Consider the following 18,233-nt stretch of genomic DNA (forward strand, 5'->3'; position numbering starts at 1 on the left):
ACACGTTTCATTAACCGAACCAACCTTGGTCCCAATTAGTTCGGATAATCAGCATTCTATACTGTATTGTTATTTTTTTTTATACCCGTTTTACTTGACAAAATCGTAACCAAAAAAAGAATGAAATAATAGACATTATTTCAAAGATGCTTTAATACAAAGGGTACTAGGAAAGTTTTGCAATACAGCTTTGTTTATTTAATTTTTTCAAAGTAATTTCCTCTACATTCAATACACCTCTCCATCCTCCGAAACCAATCTTGAAACCAGTTCTGCCAAGTTTCACTAGGGAGTAAAGCACACTTGTTGTCCCAAGCCCGTAGAAGGTCCTCATCACTGGAAAACCGCCTCCCTTTTAGCTTCATTTTCACATGCGGGAACAGTGCAAAGTCGCAGGGAGCAAGGTCTGGACTGTAGGGAGGGTGCTCGAGAAGTTTCAGTCCTGTTGTGGTCAAATATTCGGTGCAGGCTTTGGCGCGGTGAGCTGCAGCATTATCGTGATGGAGGTACCAGGTGTCCATTCTTGACTTTGGCCGCAGGTTCCTCATAGATCCAATGACTTTAGGCAGGCATTGTTCAGTATACCACTTAGCTGTGACTGTCTTCTGCGTGTCCAAAACGACACATTCCACAGTCCCACTCGATTTGAAAAATACAGCTATCATTTTCTTCTTTACAGATCGGGATTTTCTGACAATTACGGGTGTGTCGTCATCATCAAAGACCCAAACTTTGTTTTGAACCTTGGTCGGCAGATCGTAATAGTACAGGCAAGTCTCGTCACCTGTCACGATGTTGTTCACATACCGAGATTGTTCCTTATCAAACTTTTTTAACATCTCCCGGCACCAAGTCACACGTCGTGTCATCTGCTCTTCAGTCAGTTGATGCGGCACCCAGAGAGAACAAAGTTTCTTCACGTGCAAATGATCTTGCAGAATCGAACGAATTGCTGGTGCATTTAGGCCCAAAGTATCCTCTATCTGTTGGTAGGTCACTCGCCTGTTTTCGTCAAGCATTTTCCTCACAGCAGTAACGTTTTCCTCCGTAACTGACATTCGTGGCCTTCCCGGCCTCTCAGAATCCTCCAGAGTGAAATTTCCCCTTTGGAATTCTCTATACCACCTGAATATCGTTGTACGATGTGGACAATCATCATCTAGTGCAAGAGTCATTTCTTCTAAGCACTGGTCTATGGTTAAACCACGCACGAAATTATACCACAAAACTGTCCTTATCTCATTTCGTGACCACGATGCCATCGCAAACACTTTACACTCTCACTACTAATGAATAACTGAGCCCATCAACTTGGCGCGGCGGCTACTATGCACGCATGAACATGTTTCAACGTGCAGCAACAAGCAGCTTCCTGTGATTCATTGTTGCGTCATATTGCAAAACTTTCCTAGTACCCTTTGTAAAGGTATTAAAATAAAATCCTTCATAACAAAAATGTAACTTTTAGCTTACAGAACAAATTTAATATAAAATGAGAAACCTCTAATATTATAACTATAAAAAATCAGTGAGACTTCTGTTGCTGCACCATTGACGACAGATACTTTACATCAGACTTATACTTTAACTTTTAGAGCTATGCATGCAGCACTAGTTTCATCTGTTAGATTACTCCTATGACTAGACTTAAAGTTCATCACTAAGAACAACGACTCAAGAATATATTGATGAGAAAATTGTTAGTAATGCTGTTGCCAGATTTTTTAAACAGACAAAAGATTCAGGAATGGAATTCCAAACTTTTAATACCTCATTTTTTGCAGTTTTCTTTGCTAATCTCATTACTAATCATTCCCTTTCAATATTTTCTAAATCAGCTCTGAGGTCGATAAATTTTTTCCTCCAAACTGAGCTGCTCTGAAAATCAGTCAATTGCATCTTAAAATCATTCAGGTTGATCCACTGAAACATTTTCAGGTTCAGTTTGGCTAGTTTTACACTGTCTGCAAACTTAATAATGAATTTTGCAGTTTCTTCCAATTCTCTGAACTTGCAAATCTTGAAGAAAACTATTCAATAGTTCTTGACTCGACTCAATTTTTTTGGTATGATCTAAATTCCTTGTGCCATAAAAATTCGCATGTGTGCCATAGGTTCACCACCTCTGTTATAGGAACCATCTGTTATAGGCAGGTAGTCATCACGCAATCATTAGTTGGAAGTTTGCAGTAGTTAGAGGTAAAGCCACAGGTTTTAATTTCAGCAAAAGGGAACTAGCATTACAATGAATCTAATAATTGGGCAGGGGAATATATTAGGATTATGAAATACCTTTAAAGCAATAATCATAGAAGCCATATATGCCATCAAGAAAATATAGCATGAGGATGATGTTGAGATGGATGAATACACAGTTGGCCAACCTAATAGAGCAGAAAAAGATCAGATGGAAAAGCAATGAAAAGTACTGAAGCCTACAACAGCTACAAGTTCATCTGTAATAATACCACAGAAAAGGTTAAGGCAGCCAAGGCAGAGTATGGGAAATCATTGGCTAAGAGACCAAAAATTTTGAGGACTTGGTCCCTCACAAGAAGATATTATATAAGCTGGAACTTGTCGAGAGGGTTGTGATTAATGGGTATTATTATTACTAGTAATAGTGACAAATGGAAGAAAGGAAACTTATATAGCATCAGCAAAAAAAAAAAAAAAATCCTTTTTTTTTTTTTTTTTTTAACTTACTCCCCAGTCCATCCCCTCTTAGAAGTTATCCAGTTCTTCCTCAAATTCATTCAAACTACCCACTACAACACCATCTGTGAGGTTGTTCCAACAATTAGACACCACCTCTGGCTGAAGGCAAATTTCAGCACATTACAACCTGCAACCATCCTTTCTCAACATGAATTTATGCCCCTTCATGTGTGTTCTCTGAACAAAAGGAAGGATTCCATCAGCATATAACTTACTCAAACCATTCAAAACCTTAAACACGTCACTCAGATCTTCCCATACGTGCCTAGTCTCCAAGTGCAGTTTGCAAAACTGAAGCTTTTCCTGGTAAGAGCACCCTTTTGCTTCCCTCACCAATCTTGTTGCTCTTCTCTGCATCCTTCCCAAAAGATCTACATCTGTCCTAAACTAGGCTTTCAGACCAGTATGCAGTACCTAAGATATTGCTTTATGCAATGGGAAAATCGCCTCCTTATCCCTGCCAGAAAAATTCCTGTATAACATTGAAAAAACCTGATTAGCTGTCCTGGCAGCTTTTCTGCACTGCTCAGAGAACTTCATATCTGATTGCACAATTATCCCCAGGTATTTTTCATTCTCACTTGCCCTGAGTGTGATAAGTTAATCTGGGATTGCTGCTCTCCCATATGAAGTACCTTGCATTTGACAATATTGAACTTCAATTACCACTTCTCAGCCCATCCTCCTAATTTGTGTAGATCTTGTTCTATTAGCATACCCCCATTACTGTGATTAATAATTCTGCCAACGTTTGTATCGTTTGCAAACCTTAAGCCTGATATGCCTTCATCAGTGTCATTAATACAGGGTTGTTAAAATTTGAATATCCCTATGTAGAGGAGCAAGTTCTAAGGCTCGTACTGAAGAGAAATTTGGAAAACAGGTACAATAAAGAATGCGCTTGCCATTTATTGGGAAAAAAATATTACTTACAAATTTGTCACTATATGGGGCTACGATTGTTCAATCAATCAGCACTACAATTGTTCAATGTGTCCTCCATTTTGGTCAACAACAGTTTCCATTCGAAGAACAGCATTTTCTACAGCAGAATGTAATATGTCAACTTGGAATAGCCAGCACATGGCGTCTAATGCTGGTCTTCAGATCTTCCAGAGTTTGACATCCTTCCCGATACACCTGGTTCTTCAAAAAACCCCACAACCAGAAGCCACATTGGGTGAGGTCCGGTGATCGGGGTGGCCATGATGTCTGGAAACAACGGCTGTGACCCATTCGTCTGTAAAGTGTTGCCTTAGCAATCTTTGGACACAACAGTGGATGAGGGGTGGCACACCATCTTGCATGAATATGGTATCCTGAAGGCACCCACGTTGTTGCAGCTCTGGTATTGCAAAATTTGCCAACATTTCATAATATCGCTGTCCAATGACGGAATAGCTGCGGGGTCCAATCGGTGTTACCTGTTAAAAAATAATGGCCCAATCACGAATGTGGCCGTAAATCCACACCACACTGTCACTTTTGGAGAATGTAACGGGACCTCTTGGATAACTTGAGGCTTTTCTGTTGCCCAAATGCGACAGTTGTGCATATTCACTGTCCATTTAAGCAGAAGTGGTCTTCATCACTCCAAAGGATGTTCCATGGCCAAGTAATATCCACTGTCATTCGCACCAGAAATTGAAGTATGTATGTGAAATGAATATCAGCATCACCCTGCTTTAGCTGCTGTAGCATGAGCATCTTGTAAGGATAGTACTGCAACACATGATGCATTACTAGCCTTACAGTGGAATACAGCATGTCCATTTCATGAGAAACAGCTGGCACACTTATGCTACCATATGGAGATTGACTTGATAAATCCACGACAGCCATAGCCACATCTTCAACACGAGAGGAGTCCACTCGTTTTAAACCACTACCTGGTTGAACACCAAGATGTCCTGTCGCTTCAAATTTCGCAATCAATTTGCAGACAGCACAAACAGTCATAGGTCCACATGGGCCTTATGCGCTTCTGATGCCGGAATTCTCTGATAGCTGCAACTGCATTGTTGCTGTTCTGATAGTACAGCTTTGCTAATAGCTCCTTTTCCTGCAACGTTTTGGGCATTAGTGCTGTAGTGCAGGCAAACATCTACTGTATGATTTTGAAGAGACTGCTCTGCTTTTATACAGTACAGTAGAGCTGAGAGTGTCACTGTGGCAATAACTTATGATTATGCAAATAACATAAGTTATTTGAATAGTCTTTGACTTCTTCTCTTTGCAACTTGACTTTCTCCAGTCCAACTTTCCTAACAGTGAGGTAATTTTCCTTGGTGATTTTAATGTTCACAACTCCAGCTGGCTTCCGTTTTCTAGTCACCCCGACCCAGCTGGTCGAGATGCTGAGGCTTTTGCAACTACTAATGACCTTGCACAGATTGTTCATTTACCTACAAGAATACCGGACAATCCAAATCATACAGCCAATACGCTTGATCTTTTTCTCACAAACAACCCTGGCGCCTCCATAGCCAGGTGGGAAGGAGCAGCAGTGCATAGCACATGCTTCTTGATTAGACCGGGGTTCGAGCCCGTCACCACCAAATACGGAGTATGCAGAAAGGTCAAGGAATGACCACCGCATATCCCGGAGCAATATGGCCTTAGTTGCTAATGCTCCTAAAAACCAAATAACAAACAAATAACAAACAAACAAACAACCCTTCTAAGTAAACGGTCGAAGTGAGAGGTCCTTCAGGCACTTCAGATCACAACTTGGTGATTGTCTCTTCTCCAATGGAACCTTTATCTCATGGCTATTCCCAACCTCGTGTTGTTTGGCATTACAAGAATGCAAAATGGGATGACCTGCGAGACTTCTTTTCCTTGGTTGGATTACTGTTTCAAAACTTCTGATGTCAACGTTTGCTCAGATCGTGTCAGTGAAATTATTCTTGCAGGAATGGAATCCTAAACCACACTCCACTTTAAAATCTTGTCCTTTATCTAAACCTTGGTTTTCCAATAAATGTGCTAAGGCTGTTTAAGAGAAGAATATTGCATATCGTAATTGGCTTGTTTCTAATTCTCCAGTTTCATTTTCTGCCTACACCAAAGCTCGCAACAATTGTAAAGCAGTTATTAATCAGTCCAAACTAGAGTTTGAACAGGCTAAGAGTAGAAAACTTGCTTCTTGCCCTAATGGTAGCCCAGCATTCTGGTCTCTTGCCAAAGCTATTGGCTGCAACTGTTGCCCATCTCTGCTCCCACCTCTGTCCAAACCAGATTTCTATTGTCACTTCAGCCAAGGATAAAGCTGACCTGCTAGCATCCCATTTTTCTTCCAACCCATGTATTAATGATCTTGGAAAAACACCTCCCACCATTCCTAACACACTCCATTCATTGCCTCCTGTGGTCTTCCTTCAAAAGGATGTCAGAAGGATTTTGAAGAATCTTGATGCTAAGCAAGCTCCAGGTCCCGATGGTATTTCTCCACTTGTTCTCAAAACCTGTGCTCCTGAACTTACTCCTATTCTTTGCTGAATTTTTTCACTTTCTTATTCCAAAGGTGTTTTCCCTCTATTTGGAAATTTGCTCATATCCAGCCAGTTCCTAAAAAGGGTGACAAATCCCTCCCATCCAATTATCGTCCCATTGCAATTACTTCTACTCTTTCTAAAGTAATGGAGAAATCAATTAACCGCCAACTCTTAAACTACCTAGAAACCTTCCGTCTGATCAATGATCACCAGTATGGATTCAGTCAGTGTTGATCCACTGGTGATATTCTGGCTTATGTTACCCATTTATGGACTAATTCAATGGAAAGGTTCGGGGAAACACAAGTAGTTGCTCTTGACATCTCAAAGACTTTCGATCGTGTTTGGCATAAAGGTCTTCTAAAGAAGCTTCCATCGTATGGTTTGCCAACTGATTTTAGTAATTGGTTATCCAGTTTTCTCTCTGATCGCTCACTGAGGGTGATGGTAGATGGCTCTCTGTCTTCTAACTTCTCCAATAATGTTGGTGTCCCCTAAGGTTCAGTTCTTTCCCCCACTCTTTTCCTCTTGTATATTAATGACCTTCTTCCATTGACTGGAAATCCTATCCATATTTTTGCCGATGATAGCACATTGCATTCTACTTTCCATTTTGAGAAACCTTGTCCTGCTCAATCAGCATAAATTTCTCGAAAATCTGCTACCAATTTCTTAAATGTCGATCTTCAGGTAATTCTCCAGTGGGGCAAAAACAACTTAGTTGATTTCAACCCTGCGAAAACTCAGTCTTGTCTTATATCTCACAAAAAGGATTTCTCTGCTCCTATGCTTATCTTTAGTGACACTCTGATTTCTAGGCAAAATGATATATCTCTTTTGGGGATTACCCTGACTTCTAATCTCTCTTGGCACAAGCACATTACAAATATTGTTTCCTCTGCATCTAAAAAACGTGGTTTTCGCTCTCGGCGTTACTTTTCTTCCAAACAGCTGCTCACTCTGTATAAATTGCAAATCCGCCCTGCCATGGAATATTGTTTCCACATCTGGGGTGGTGCCCCCCCAAAACCTCTCTCAGGCTTCTTGATTTCATTCAAAAGAGGGCAGTTAGGTTAATTAATGATTCATCTCTAACAGAGTCTCTCCACTCGCTGTCTCATAGACGTACTGTTTCTGCTGCATGCCTCTTCTACAGATACTTCCATGGGCACCATTCTTCTGAATTGGCTTCTATAATTCCCGCTCTCTCTTTCAAAACAGTCCGAACACATACCGCCACCAGCCAACATCCATTTATTGTCCAACTTCAAACTCACAGAACCAACTTTTCATCTTCCTCGTTTATTCATTCAACTGCCGTTTTCTTGAACAACCTTCCTTCATACGTATTACCTGAAAATTACAGTCTACAGAAGTTAAAGTCCAATGTCAACAAATATCTTCTTTCGTCTTCTCAACCTCCAATTCAAGCACGGTACTAAGTACTATAGGTTCTAATAATTCTCGTGTTTGAGGTTTACATAAAGAAAAAAAAAATAGTCATAACGTAAGTTTTCATAATAACGTAAGTTATTTGCATAATCGTAACTAAGATAGTTACGCGCCATACAGTGACAAATTTCATAACTAATTTTTTTTCCCAATAAATGGCAAGCACATTCTTTATTGTACCTGTTGGCCAAATTTCTCTTCAGTACAAGCCTTAGAACTCGCTCCAGAGCCCTCTACATAGGGATACTTTAATTTTAACAACCCTGTATATATAGAAAACAACAATTGGCCCAGCACACCGAACCCTGGGGAACTCCTCTAATAACATTAGTCCAAGAAGAGCAGTGTTCATTGATAACTGCTCTCTGTTGTCAAACAAACATCCTTTTATCCAAAGCAGAAACTTGCCATTAATGCTACACTGCTCAAATTTGTATATCAGTCTTTCATGTACAGCAGTATGAAAAGCTCTTTGAAATATAAGTATACAATGTACAAATTTTTTTTGCATCTAGTTCCCTTGTTTCTGTATCCTAATATCCAGTTTAGTCAGACAAGATCATCCCCTCAATAGATCTGTGCTGTGGCTACAGTATAACTGCATTCTCTCTAGGTGATCCTGCATTACTTCTTTAACCAGTGACTCCATTATATAATTTGGAACAGGAGTCAAGTTAACAGGTCTGCAATTACTCGTGTCTCCCTTTAATTCTTCTTTGTGAATTGGGGATGCAATTGTACATCTCTAGTCTATAGGAGCGTTCCCTGGATCCAGGAATGCTCCCATAATCATACCTAAAGGTTTGCTTTCCTCTTTTGCTGCCTCCTTGAATCCCATCCACCCTAGTTGCCATTTAACATTTAGCTTCAACGATTTCTCCTCCACTTTCCTCTCAATTATCACAAAATCATTCAGCTTCTTGCCAGAATTTTACTCACTTCTGGCATCCCATCCTCAATAAATTCCTTGTGTGTGAATGTCAATGCAAAATGCAAATTCAGTTTGACCACAACCTAAGCAGCATCATCAACAGCTAATCTCTTCATACCTAGTGGACCAATGTGATTCAGTCCCTTCCTTCTATTTACATAAGTAAAGAAGTATTTGCTGCTTTTCTTTGCCAGAGACTCTTTTTAATCTGCCTTAGCTTGTCTAACTATGTTTGTGACTTGATTGCAGACTAGTTTATATCTACTGTAAGCATCTACATCACCGGATAATTTACATGCATAGGATGCATATAATTTTTATGCATCCAATGCATTTTTCTTCAGTGCCACGATTCTAATCAGTTCATCTGACATCATTAAAATTTATTCCTTGAACTGTATTTCTTATTTGGTGTATAAAAATAATGGCTTCTATGGTAACATTTTTGAATGCTTCCCATTTGTTAATTTGCTGTTGGTAACTTTATCAGTTGGTCTCACTGTGCTTTCTATGCACTGTCATAGAATTTAAAAACCATTCCCTTGCCTTTGACAGTAGTTACATCATTAAATAACTCCCTCATCAACATATTGTGATGACTGCCATGTAGTTTGTTCTTTTAACCCCACATTTTTAATGCCTGAGGGATCAGTGCTTATAATCAGATCAGCTCAGCTTTCTTTTATTTCCCTCTAACATGCTGGTGCAGGAAACATCATCCATTAAATCTACAAAGTCTTGCTGCCATGTGAGTGATCAACCCACACGGTCCAATCAGTATCTGCAATGTTAATATCGCTAATACTCTGATTTATTGGCCTGCTCTGTATAACTGTATGGTTGGTTGTTATACTCATAATAACCATTAGCCCTATAACACACTCCTCCTCTCATTTTTGTTTTCTCAGTGCTTATGCCACACCAAACTTGCTCAACATTGCACTGGCTCCCATGTCCTATAGATGCACTGTCATAGATTGTGTTTCTTAACTAAGACCATAATCCTCCCCCTTTTTGTCCTGTCTGTCCTTTATGTTCACATTATATTCCCCACATTCAAATCCCTTGTATTTGATATCCCCACAATGTTCTCATTTGATGATTTGATCAGTACTTCAAATTTATTTATTATGCTCCTAGCATTAGTTTACATATGAGTGTACCTGCAACTGTTTTAACTCTTAGAAACCCTAACACAGCCCATGTATTTGTTATGATATTTTTTATGTTCTTCAGATTGGTGTAACGTCACAAGTGGGATCATCGAAAAATCGGTTCTTAGCACACTTGTTTCTGATTTTCATAAACAACATCAAAGATGAGATAAAGGGTGTGATGTTAAAATTTTCAGATGATGTAAAGGGAGATTCGTTAGTAATTAGTACCAAGCAGAGCTCCTTCAGAATGATTTGAACTGGCTTCAACTATGGTTAGAAAAGAGCTTGTGTTTTAATGCAGCAAAAATGTAAGTTCTTGCACTTAGGGAATAGCAACTCCAAAATACGAGGAGCGGTACGAAAGTAATGCCTCCTATTTTTTTCCTCACAAATTTTTTTTTAATTCCTACAACTATGCCTTTTACATCAATTAATCCCCAATCATTAATAAACACTGTTAGTTTTTCTACAAAGTCACCATTTTCTGTGTACTTGCACCACCTCTGAGTCAGACGCTGTATTCCAGTACTGTAAATGTCCTTATTCTTGCTCAGGAGAGCTTCACGAACACTGTGCTTGAGCTGGTCGTCTTCTGCAAAATGGGTTCTGCAGAGTTCATCCTTCAGCGGGCTGAAGAGGTAATAGTCGGAAGGGGTGAGGAAGAGCAGCGCACCCCAGTTTTGCAATGATCTCCATTGTGCACAGTCTGATGTAGGATTGTTTATTGTCATGGAGAAGAACCTCATTAAGGTTTTTGTCCAGTCAAACTCTACAAATGTGGGCTTTCGATGTTTCCATATATCAGTCTGAGTTGATTGTGGTGCCATGCTCCAAGAAGTCCATAAGCAAGACCCAATCTTTGTCCCAAAACACTGTCGCCATGTCTTTACCGACAGAAGGCTGTCTTTTCAACTTCTTGCGCAGTGAATTTTTCTGATGCCACACCATCAACTGTCTCTTTGTTTCACTGTCATAATGGTGGACCCAGGTTTTATCACCTGTGACTATGTGTGAAAGAAAAACTTCTCCTTCACTCTTGTAGTGCTGGAGAAATTCCGTACAGATGACTTTCCGGGCTTCTTTGTGCTCATGTGTCAGCTTTCTGGACTCACTGTAAACCTTGTTGTAGCCTAGTTCCTTTGTGATGGTTATAGTTTCCCTATACCTACTGCATCGCACAATTCACATGTCGAATTGCGGCAGTCCTCTTTGATCAGTGTGTCAATCCAACTCATGTTGTCACTGACTCTACTGGCTGGCCACTTTGGGGCTTGTTGACAATGTCACTTTCCCCAATCTTAAAGTGTCTTACCCAACAACATCTAACTGTACTCACATCTACAGTATTGTCACCATAAACATTTTTGAGACACATGGATTTCAATAGGCATCACTTCTTCCTTGGTAAGTAATTCAATCACCACCCTTTGCTTGATACGTATATCTCTAACATCCACCATTTTGAACTATCAGTGTGCTGCACTCCCAAGGTCAATCACAGTACTAATCAGTATGGTGAAACTAGAGACCTCTAGTGACCACCCAGTGACATGTGAAATGATCTACGGCACCGCATTTAAAAGCAAAAGAGGAGGCATTACTTTTTATACGTTCAGTATAAAACAGTAGAGGAAGAAATTGATCTGGGAATTATGGTGCAGACAGTGAATTTTTCTGGGCAGTGTAAACAGGTGGCTAGGCTAGCACATGGTGTAGTGTCAATGATTTATTGAACAGTAGCCTGTAGAGATAGTGAGGTTATAATACCACTGTAAGACCACACTTGGAATACTCTGTCCAAGTAAGGAGACTTATCTGAAAAAAGGAGATTGAGCTTCTTGTAAAGTCCAAATATGGGCAGCTGGCATGATGAGATCAGCAAAAGGGTGACTCTACAAGTAAAGATTTCAGTTATGTTGGCTACAGACTTTAGCATCCATGCACCTTAGCAACTCATCGAGGTTTATAAGGCTCTAAGAGGGGTTAGTTAAATGAATGAAGACAAAATTTTCACTCTTATAAAGAATTCCAGAACCAGGGGCCATAAATTCAAATTATGGCCCCTTATAGTCTCAAATTTTTTAAGGCTGTACTTCTTCATTTTAAAAGTAATCAGTGATGCAGATTGAAATTTGAAGACCATATCAGAGGTGTAATAAATTTAATACTAATGTAAATGTAATAGATATTTTAATATTTAACTTTAATTTGCTGTTGAACTGGGTTCAGCACTGTTATATCTTGAGCAGTGTTTCCCAAACTGAGTTTAGTGAAAAAATCATAATTAATAAAAAAATCCCCCCCCCCCCAGTTTAAATTTTGCATATCTGAAGCATAAAACACTTTTTGTATGAGTAAAGTTTAACATTATTTTTTCTGGTTATTGATAGATCATGTACTGGATATGACATATTCACTCAACACGTTTGTATGTATATAACTTTTTTTTTTATCTAGAACACAGTTGCTAATTTTGATTGGATTTTTATAATACTTTGTGTGTTTTTTCCTGATATAAATTGTGAATCAACGATATTTTGTTTTTATTTTGATTTTCTTTTCAAAAAAAAAAAAAATATATATATATATATATATATATATATTTGAGCATTAATTAATTATTTTTTATTTTAAAAAACCAAATAGCCACAAAAGTGATTAAGTGTTTGGTAAATATACTATAAGATAAAAAGTGTTCTCTGACTAAAAAATTGTGGCAAACACTGTTCTAAATTAATATAATGAGTGAAGTAACAAATGTAGAAAAAAATCAAACAGAGTTTAAGTTAAAGATTATTAAAAACTAAATTCCACAAAATATAGAGGTGCTGTGTGCATCTATTTGGTAGTTATAATTAAACTGTATAACACTGAAGGGCTATAGCAAATGACCAATCCTCACAGCAGAAATTTAGAATGGAATATCAGGTGATGTGGGAAAAGAAGGACATGGAAAAACACCATATTATAAAGTGCCATCAGAGATGAATGCCACTATACATTATGTAAGAGTTAACAGCTATGCAGCAGGTTTATTTGGATCTCAAGCAGTACTCATGTCAGAAAATAATGTCCATCAGGTTGTCTAGTGTGATGTAGCAATATGATAGAATTGTGGAACCACATTAACTGCTGCTTATAACCAGTGTTGTACTTAGGTATGGGTGAACCGGGTGGTCGCACACAGCCCTGGAATGTAGGGGGGCCCGAATTCTGATGATATTTGAATTTTTTTTTTTTTTTTAAATATAAAAAAAATGGTTTTTTCTTAATATAACACTAATTATACAAAAAAAAAATTCAGTATTGACTTATTACAATACATTTATTTATTTTATAATCAGATGTTAAAAGTAATTAATTTTTGATTATTTTTATTATTTAAACCTATTTTTAGTGCAACAGAACCCCACAATAATGCAGATTCACATTTAAAAATTTGTGAACATTTCTTGGGATACTTAGTCATTTTCCTGAAGTATCAGGAATGGCTAACAGAATCTATACTAAAAAATGTTAGAAACAAACAACATCGACCTAAATAACTGCCATGGGCAAGGGTATGATAATGGTAGCAACATGAAAGGTAAATATAATGGCATACAAGCAAGAATTTTACAAGAAAATAGAAGGGGCTTTTTATGCTCCATATGTCGCTCATAATTTAAATTTAGTTGTATCTGATGCAGACATTCTTCAACAACAGCAGAATTATTTTTTGTAAATTACAAAGATTATACGTGATTTGCACTGCTTCGCCAAGTAGGAGGGATATTTTAAAAAGGCACATAAAAATTACTGTGAAATCTCTACCAGAAACAAGATGGGAAGGAAAGATTAAAAAAAAAAAAAAAAAAAAAAAGATAAAAGCTGTTGAAACAGTACGATATGAGTTATGGGATATTACAACTTCATTAAATGAAATCAAGGAATAGGTCAAAGAAAAAGATGTACAATTGCAGTTTGAAATAAGAGAAAGTAATTTATGTTAACAGAAATCACTTATTTTAAATTTATTCTAAGTGTAGTTGTTTGGTATGAAATATTAAGTATTATCAATAAAGTAAGTAAAGCCATGCAAAGTAGTACAATTGATATGAACAGTGGAATTATATTGATAGCAAGTGCTCTTAGTCAACTGAATGAATTTAGAACATCAGGATTTAAACTGTGTACGGATAGACATTGCAACTGAGTTGGAAATCAGAAAACTTTATGAATTTATTAGAAAGTACAATAGAAACGAAATGTCAACACCTTGAAGGAATTCTCACTGGCGAACACAGGAGCAGCAACATTGATACCAAAGAGTTATGTCAAGAAATTCAATCAATGCAGCATGTTTTAAAATGAGAAAAAAAACAATTGGTTGCTTAGAATTATTGATATTTATTCAAGAAAAAAAACTTAGTTCAATTATATCCCGTCACCATTTCTTTTCCGATATTATTAACATAGTAATAGTATTTGCCACACAGTGCAAGGAAGCCACAGGCTTTTTGCTGCACTGCCAAGAAAAAAAAAAAAAAATCTAACCAATTAGATAAGAAAACACAAATTATATGCTTCCCTTCTCACACAGGTTAGTATTCAGTAGACCTTTGAATTTATTCAAACTGTCAGCCTCAGCTACCTGTGAGGGCAATTTGTTCCAGCTGTCAACTACTCGCTGCCTAAAAAAAAAACTTCCTACAATTTAATCTAAACCTCAACCATTGTAATTTGAATTTATGACCCCTAGTTCTGGAATTAGAATTTTACTAATCTCTCTTGGAGCCTTATAAACCTGTCAGGTCACCTCTGAGGTATCTGTAGCCCAGATAATCAGGGTCTTTCCTCATACAGCCGTCCTTCTGCTGATCTCACCATTTGTGTTGCCTGTCTTTGGACCCTTTCAAGAACTTGGTCTTTTTTCAGATGAGGCTTCCATACTTGAATACATTATTCCAAATGTGATCTTATAATTGCCTTATACAGTGGGATTATGTCCTCCCTATCTCTACAGGATAGCGTTCCATAAATCATCGATAGGCCGCCATGTACTTACCCAGTTGCCTGTTTACACTGTTCGGAAAACTTCATATCATAATTCCCAGATCCCTTTCCTCCGCTGTTTTTAATTCAATCCCACCAAGTGTATAATTCATTTGGGGATTGCTATTCCCAAGTGCAAGACCTTTCATTTAGCAGCATTAAAACATAGCTACCATCTACAAATTTTATTATAACGTCTTCTCTCCCTTTGTCTATATCATTTATGAAAAGGAGAAACAGCAGTGGTCCAAGAACCGATCCTTGAGGGACCCCACTCCTGATGTTACACCAATGTGAACAATTTCCATTAATCACAACCCTCTGCCTTCTACACTGCAGCCTCCCAGATCCATCTTAGAATCTTACCAGTAATCCCAACCTGTTCAAGCTTATAAACCTCTCATGTGGGACCAAGTCAAATGCTTTGCTAAGATCCAAATAAACTATGTAGAAATTATTCCCTAAATACAGCCCAGTGATCATATAGTTGATCTGTTTTTACGAAAATCATACCGATGATCTGGCAGAAGATTCTGTTAGTCAAGGAACCAAGTGAGCCTTGTATGAACCATCCTTTTTGAAAATTTATGTCACGAATTGCAGTTGCAGGAGAGAGGAGTTTTTCAAGACTTAACATGATTAAACATATTCACGAGCAGCAATTGACCAAGAAAGAATTAATGGATTGGCTATTATGTCAATAGAACAAGATGTACTAAAAGATATAAAAACATAAGACATTAAGACAAATTTATATCAAGTAAATATCGTAAGGTAATGATGGGGAAAATATATTTATAAGTTTATATGAATAATGTACTAGTTGTTAGAGTTTAAATAAATAATTATGATTTGAATAATTTTTGGGTGTTTCCTATATTTTTTCAATTTTACGAATTCCACCTTTAATTTTTGCAGGGGGGGGGGGGCCCAGATGAATGTTTGCCTGGGGACAACAGAAGTTCCCAACATGCCACATTGGGCTATCTTTTGTGTTATATTGCACCATTGCATATTGCGTGCCCAGTGACCTGATTGTTTTGTTCACTGGATAACCACATAATTTCCAAATTGTTTCAACTTTTCAGTGACCTCACTTATCTGACTTTAGTTCACAATTTTTGATTTCAGGATTATTTAGAGAATAAAGTGTACCAAGACAACACTGAAACCCTGGAACATAAGACTGGGAACGGTGTGATAAATGTTATGAGCCATAATTGACAGTATGGCTCTATGATTACAGCATCTGGAGACTAGGCACCTGCAAGGTGATCTGATTGAGGTGTTTAAGACTGACTGGGTTGAGCAAACTCAGTGCTGATGGGATTCTTTCTCTTGCTCAGACCACACACGAGGGGGCACAAATTCAAATTGAGGAAGAACAGTTGCAGAATTTATTGTGCAGAAGTTTGCCTTTATCCTGTAACCTTCCTAAAATGAGGCCTCCAGACTTGTGTAGTACTCAAGACGTATGGCCCGACCATTGCCTTATACAACAGAATAATCACATTCTTATCCCTGCTAGCAAAATTCCTTTATATCATTGACTAAACCCTGTGAGCTGTCCTGGTATCCCATCTGCACTGCTCAGAGAACTTCATATCTGACTAGATCCTAGGCCACACAGGAATAACTGGAAATGAAAGAACAGACAAAGTGGCAAGAGAAGCTGCTACCTCTGACTATGCATTTTTCTCATTACCATATACCGATTACATCCTTAATCCACCAAAGCAGTTCAAAACAATGGCAACAACACTGGCAAGATGAAACTAACAACAAACTTTGTGTAATTAAACAAACACTTCGACCATGGACTACTTGCTGCCGCTCCAGCAGACATGAAGAAGTGATCCTTGCCCGATTACGAATTGGGCATACACATGACTCATTCTTACCTACTCAGAAATGAAGACCCTCCTCAATGCCAAAACTGCCGAGTTCCGCTCACTGTACAACACTTCATGGTGAACTGTCCAAAATTTAACAGAGAAATGTTATATAATAATAAGAGCTTTTCAAACAATAATGAATGCACAAAACAACCTAATGCTTGAACAATTTTAGATAACCAGCCAAATATTAATGATGTTTTCTTTTTCCTTAAGATAATCGGATACTACCAAAACATAAAAATTAATGGTATAACTTTTATGAAAAAGCTACATAATTATAAAGGAAAATCTTAGCTTCCTTCTAAACAACATCAAGAAAAAATAAAATTATTGAAGTATAAAACTCTGTAAGCCAGACTAGGCACATTATAGCCTAAGCTGCTCTTGTGCCAATAGCTCTCAAACAACAACACAATTACCCCCAGGTCTTTTTCATTTTCTACTACCCTGAGTGTAGTACTACACAGTTGGACTACACTCATGCTAATATGTGGACATTATATTGAGCAGTTCCAAAATATCAATTCCTGACATGGGTACTATTTGCAATATGAATGAATGTGTTGCAAAGCTGCTGACTCCTGCAGTAATGTACAGTATTTATTTTTGTTTCCTGATCTTTTCTAAATTTCCTTTCTGTGCAATTAGCCATTTTCTGTCTGTGGGCTTTCAAAGTGATGCATAATTGTATCCAACCTGTATATGCGTGTGCACTATATATATATATATTTTTTTTTTAAATTTATTTATTTTTTTTTTTTTTAATATTATTTCAGTGAAGATGAATTTGAATTTCATCCAATGTCTAAGTCAGCGGCACGGGAAATTACCCAGCAATTGATTAAAGATGGTTATAATTTAGATCTGACACCTGATGATGAAGATTTGGACCTCATCCCACCTAAACCATTAAGTCAACGATGCACTTGTTGTAGTGTGAGTTATTTATGTGCCATTCAGTAGCATATCACTTTTCTCTGTACAATTGTTTTAAAGCATGATGTGATGGTATACAATTGCTATATTCTTGAAATAATTTTTATCTCTTAAAAGAAAGAGGTGTGAATTATGCTCAGAAAAGATGACCATATTATTTCCATGCCCGTGAAAAGTGCTCTTTCATATTAAACATTTTTATATACCATGTATGAAAATTGCTGCTAAATGCTAAAAAGAAATACTTGAGACTTGGTAAGTGTTAGTTGTCTGACGGCACCAGGAATGGTACCTGCAGCTAAACAATTCAAACAAACAGATGAACAAAAACTATGAAATTACAAAATAAAATAGAATAAAATATTTGAAAATCAAATTAATAAGCAATAGCCACTACTCACCCAAGGGAGCACAATGGGATTTACATGGTATAAAAGTGTTTAATTTACTGAGTTTAATTTTAAACATTATTAGTTGATAAAATCACATTTAATTCATACCTTAAGTACATTATGCTGAGCATAAGTTTTAATTTTTGGTAATATAGATTTAAACTGTACATCAGTTTTAAACATTAGGATTAACATGAAAATGTCCATCAAAAATACAT

At 37.5% G+C, this 18,233-nt stretch overlaps 1 protein-coding gene across 1 annotated transcript in view; it reads left to right on the forward strand.

The window, feature by feature from the left end:
* Positions 1–17,650, forward strand: part of LOC150089256 (protein FAM219A) — a 140,961-nt gene extending 123,311 nt beyond the window's left edge. Inside the window, exon 5 of the mRNA XM_090389923.1 lies at positions 17,464–17,650. Within this exon, the coding sequence (XP_090246049.1) occupies positions 17,464–17,650 (187 nt within the window). The remainder of the gene's footprint in view (positions 1–17,463) is intronic.
* The last annotated feature ends 583 nt before the right edge of the window (positions 17,651–18,233 follow it).

This window comes from Mastigoproctus giganteus, chromosome 2, assembly GCF_048544385.1.
Source record: "Mastigoproctus giganteus isolate SK-2022 chromosome 2, ASM4854438v1, whole genome shotgun sequence".
NCBI classification, from domain to species: domain Eukaryota; kingdom Metazoa; phylum Arthropoda; class Arachnida; order Uropygi; family Thelyphonidae; genus Mastigoproctus; species Mastigoproctus giganteus.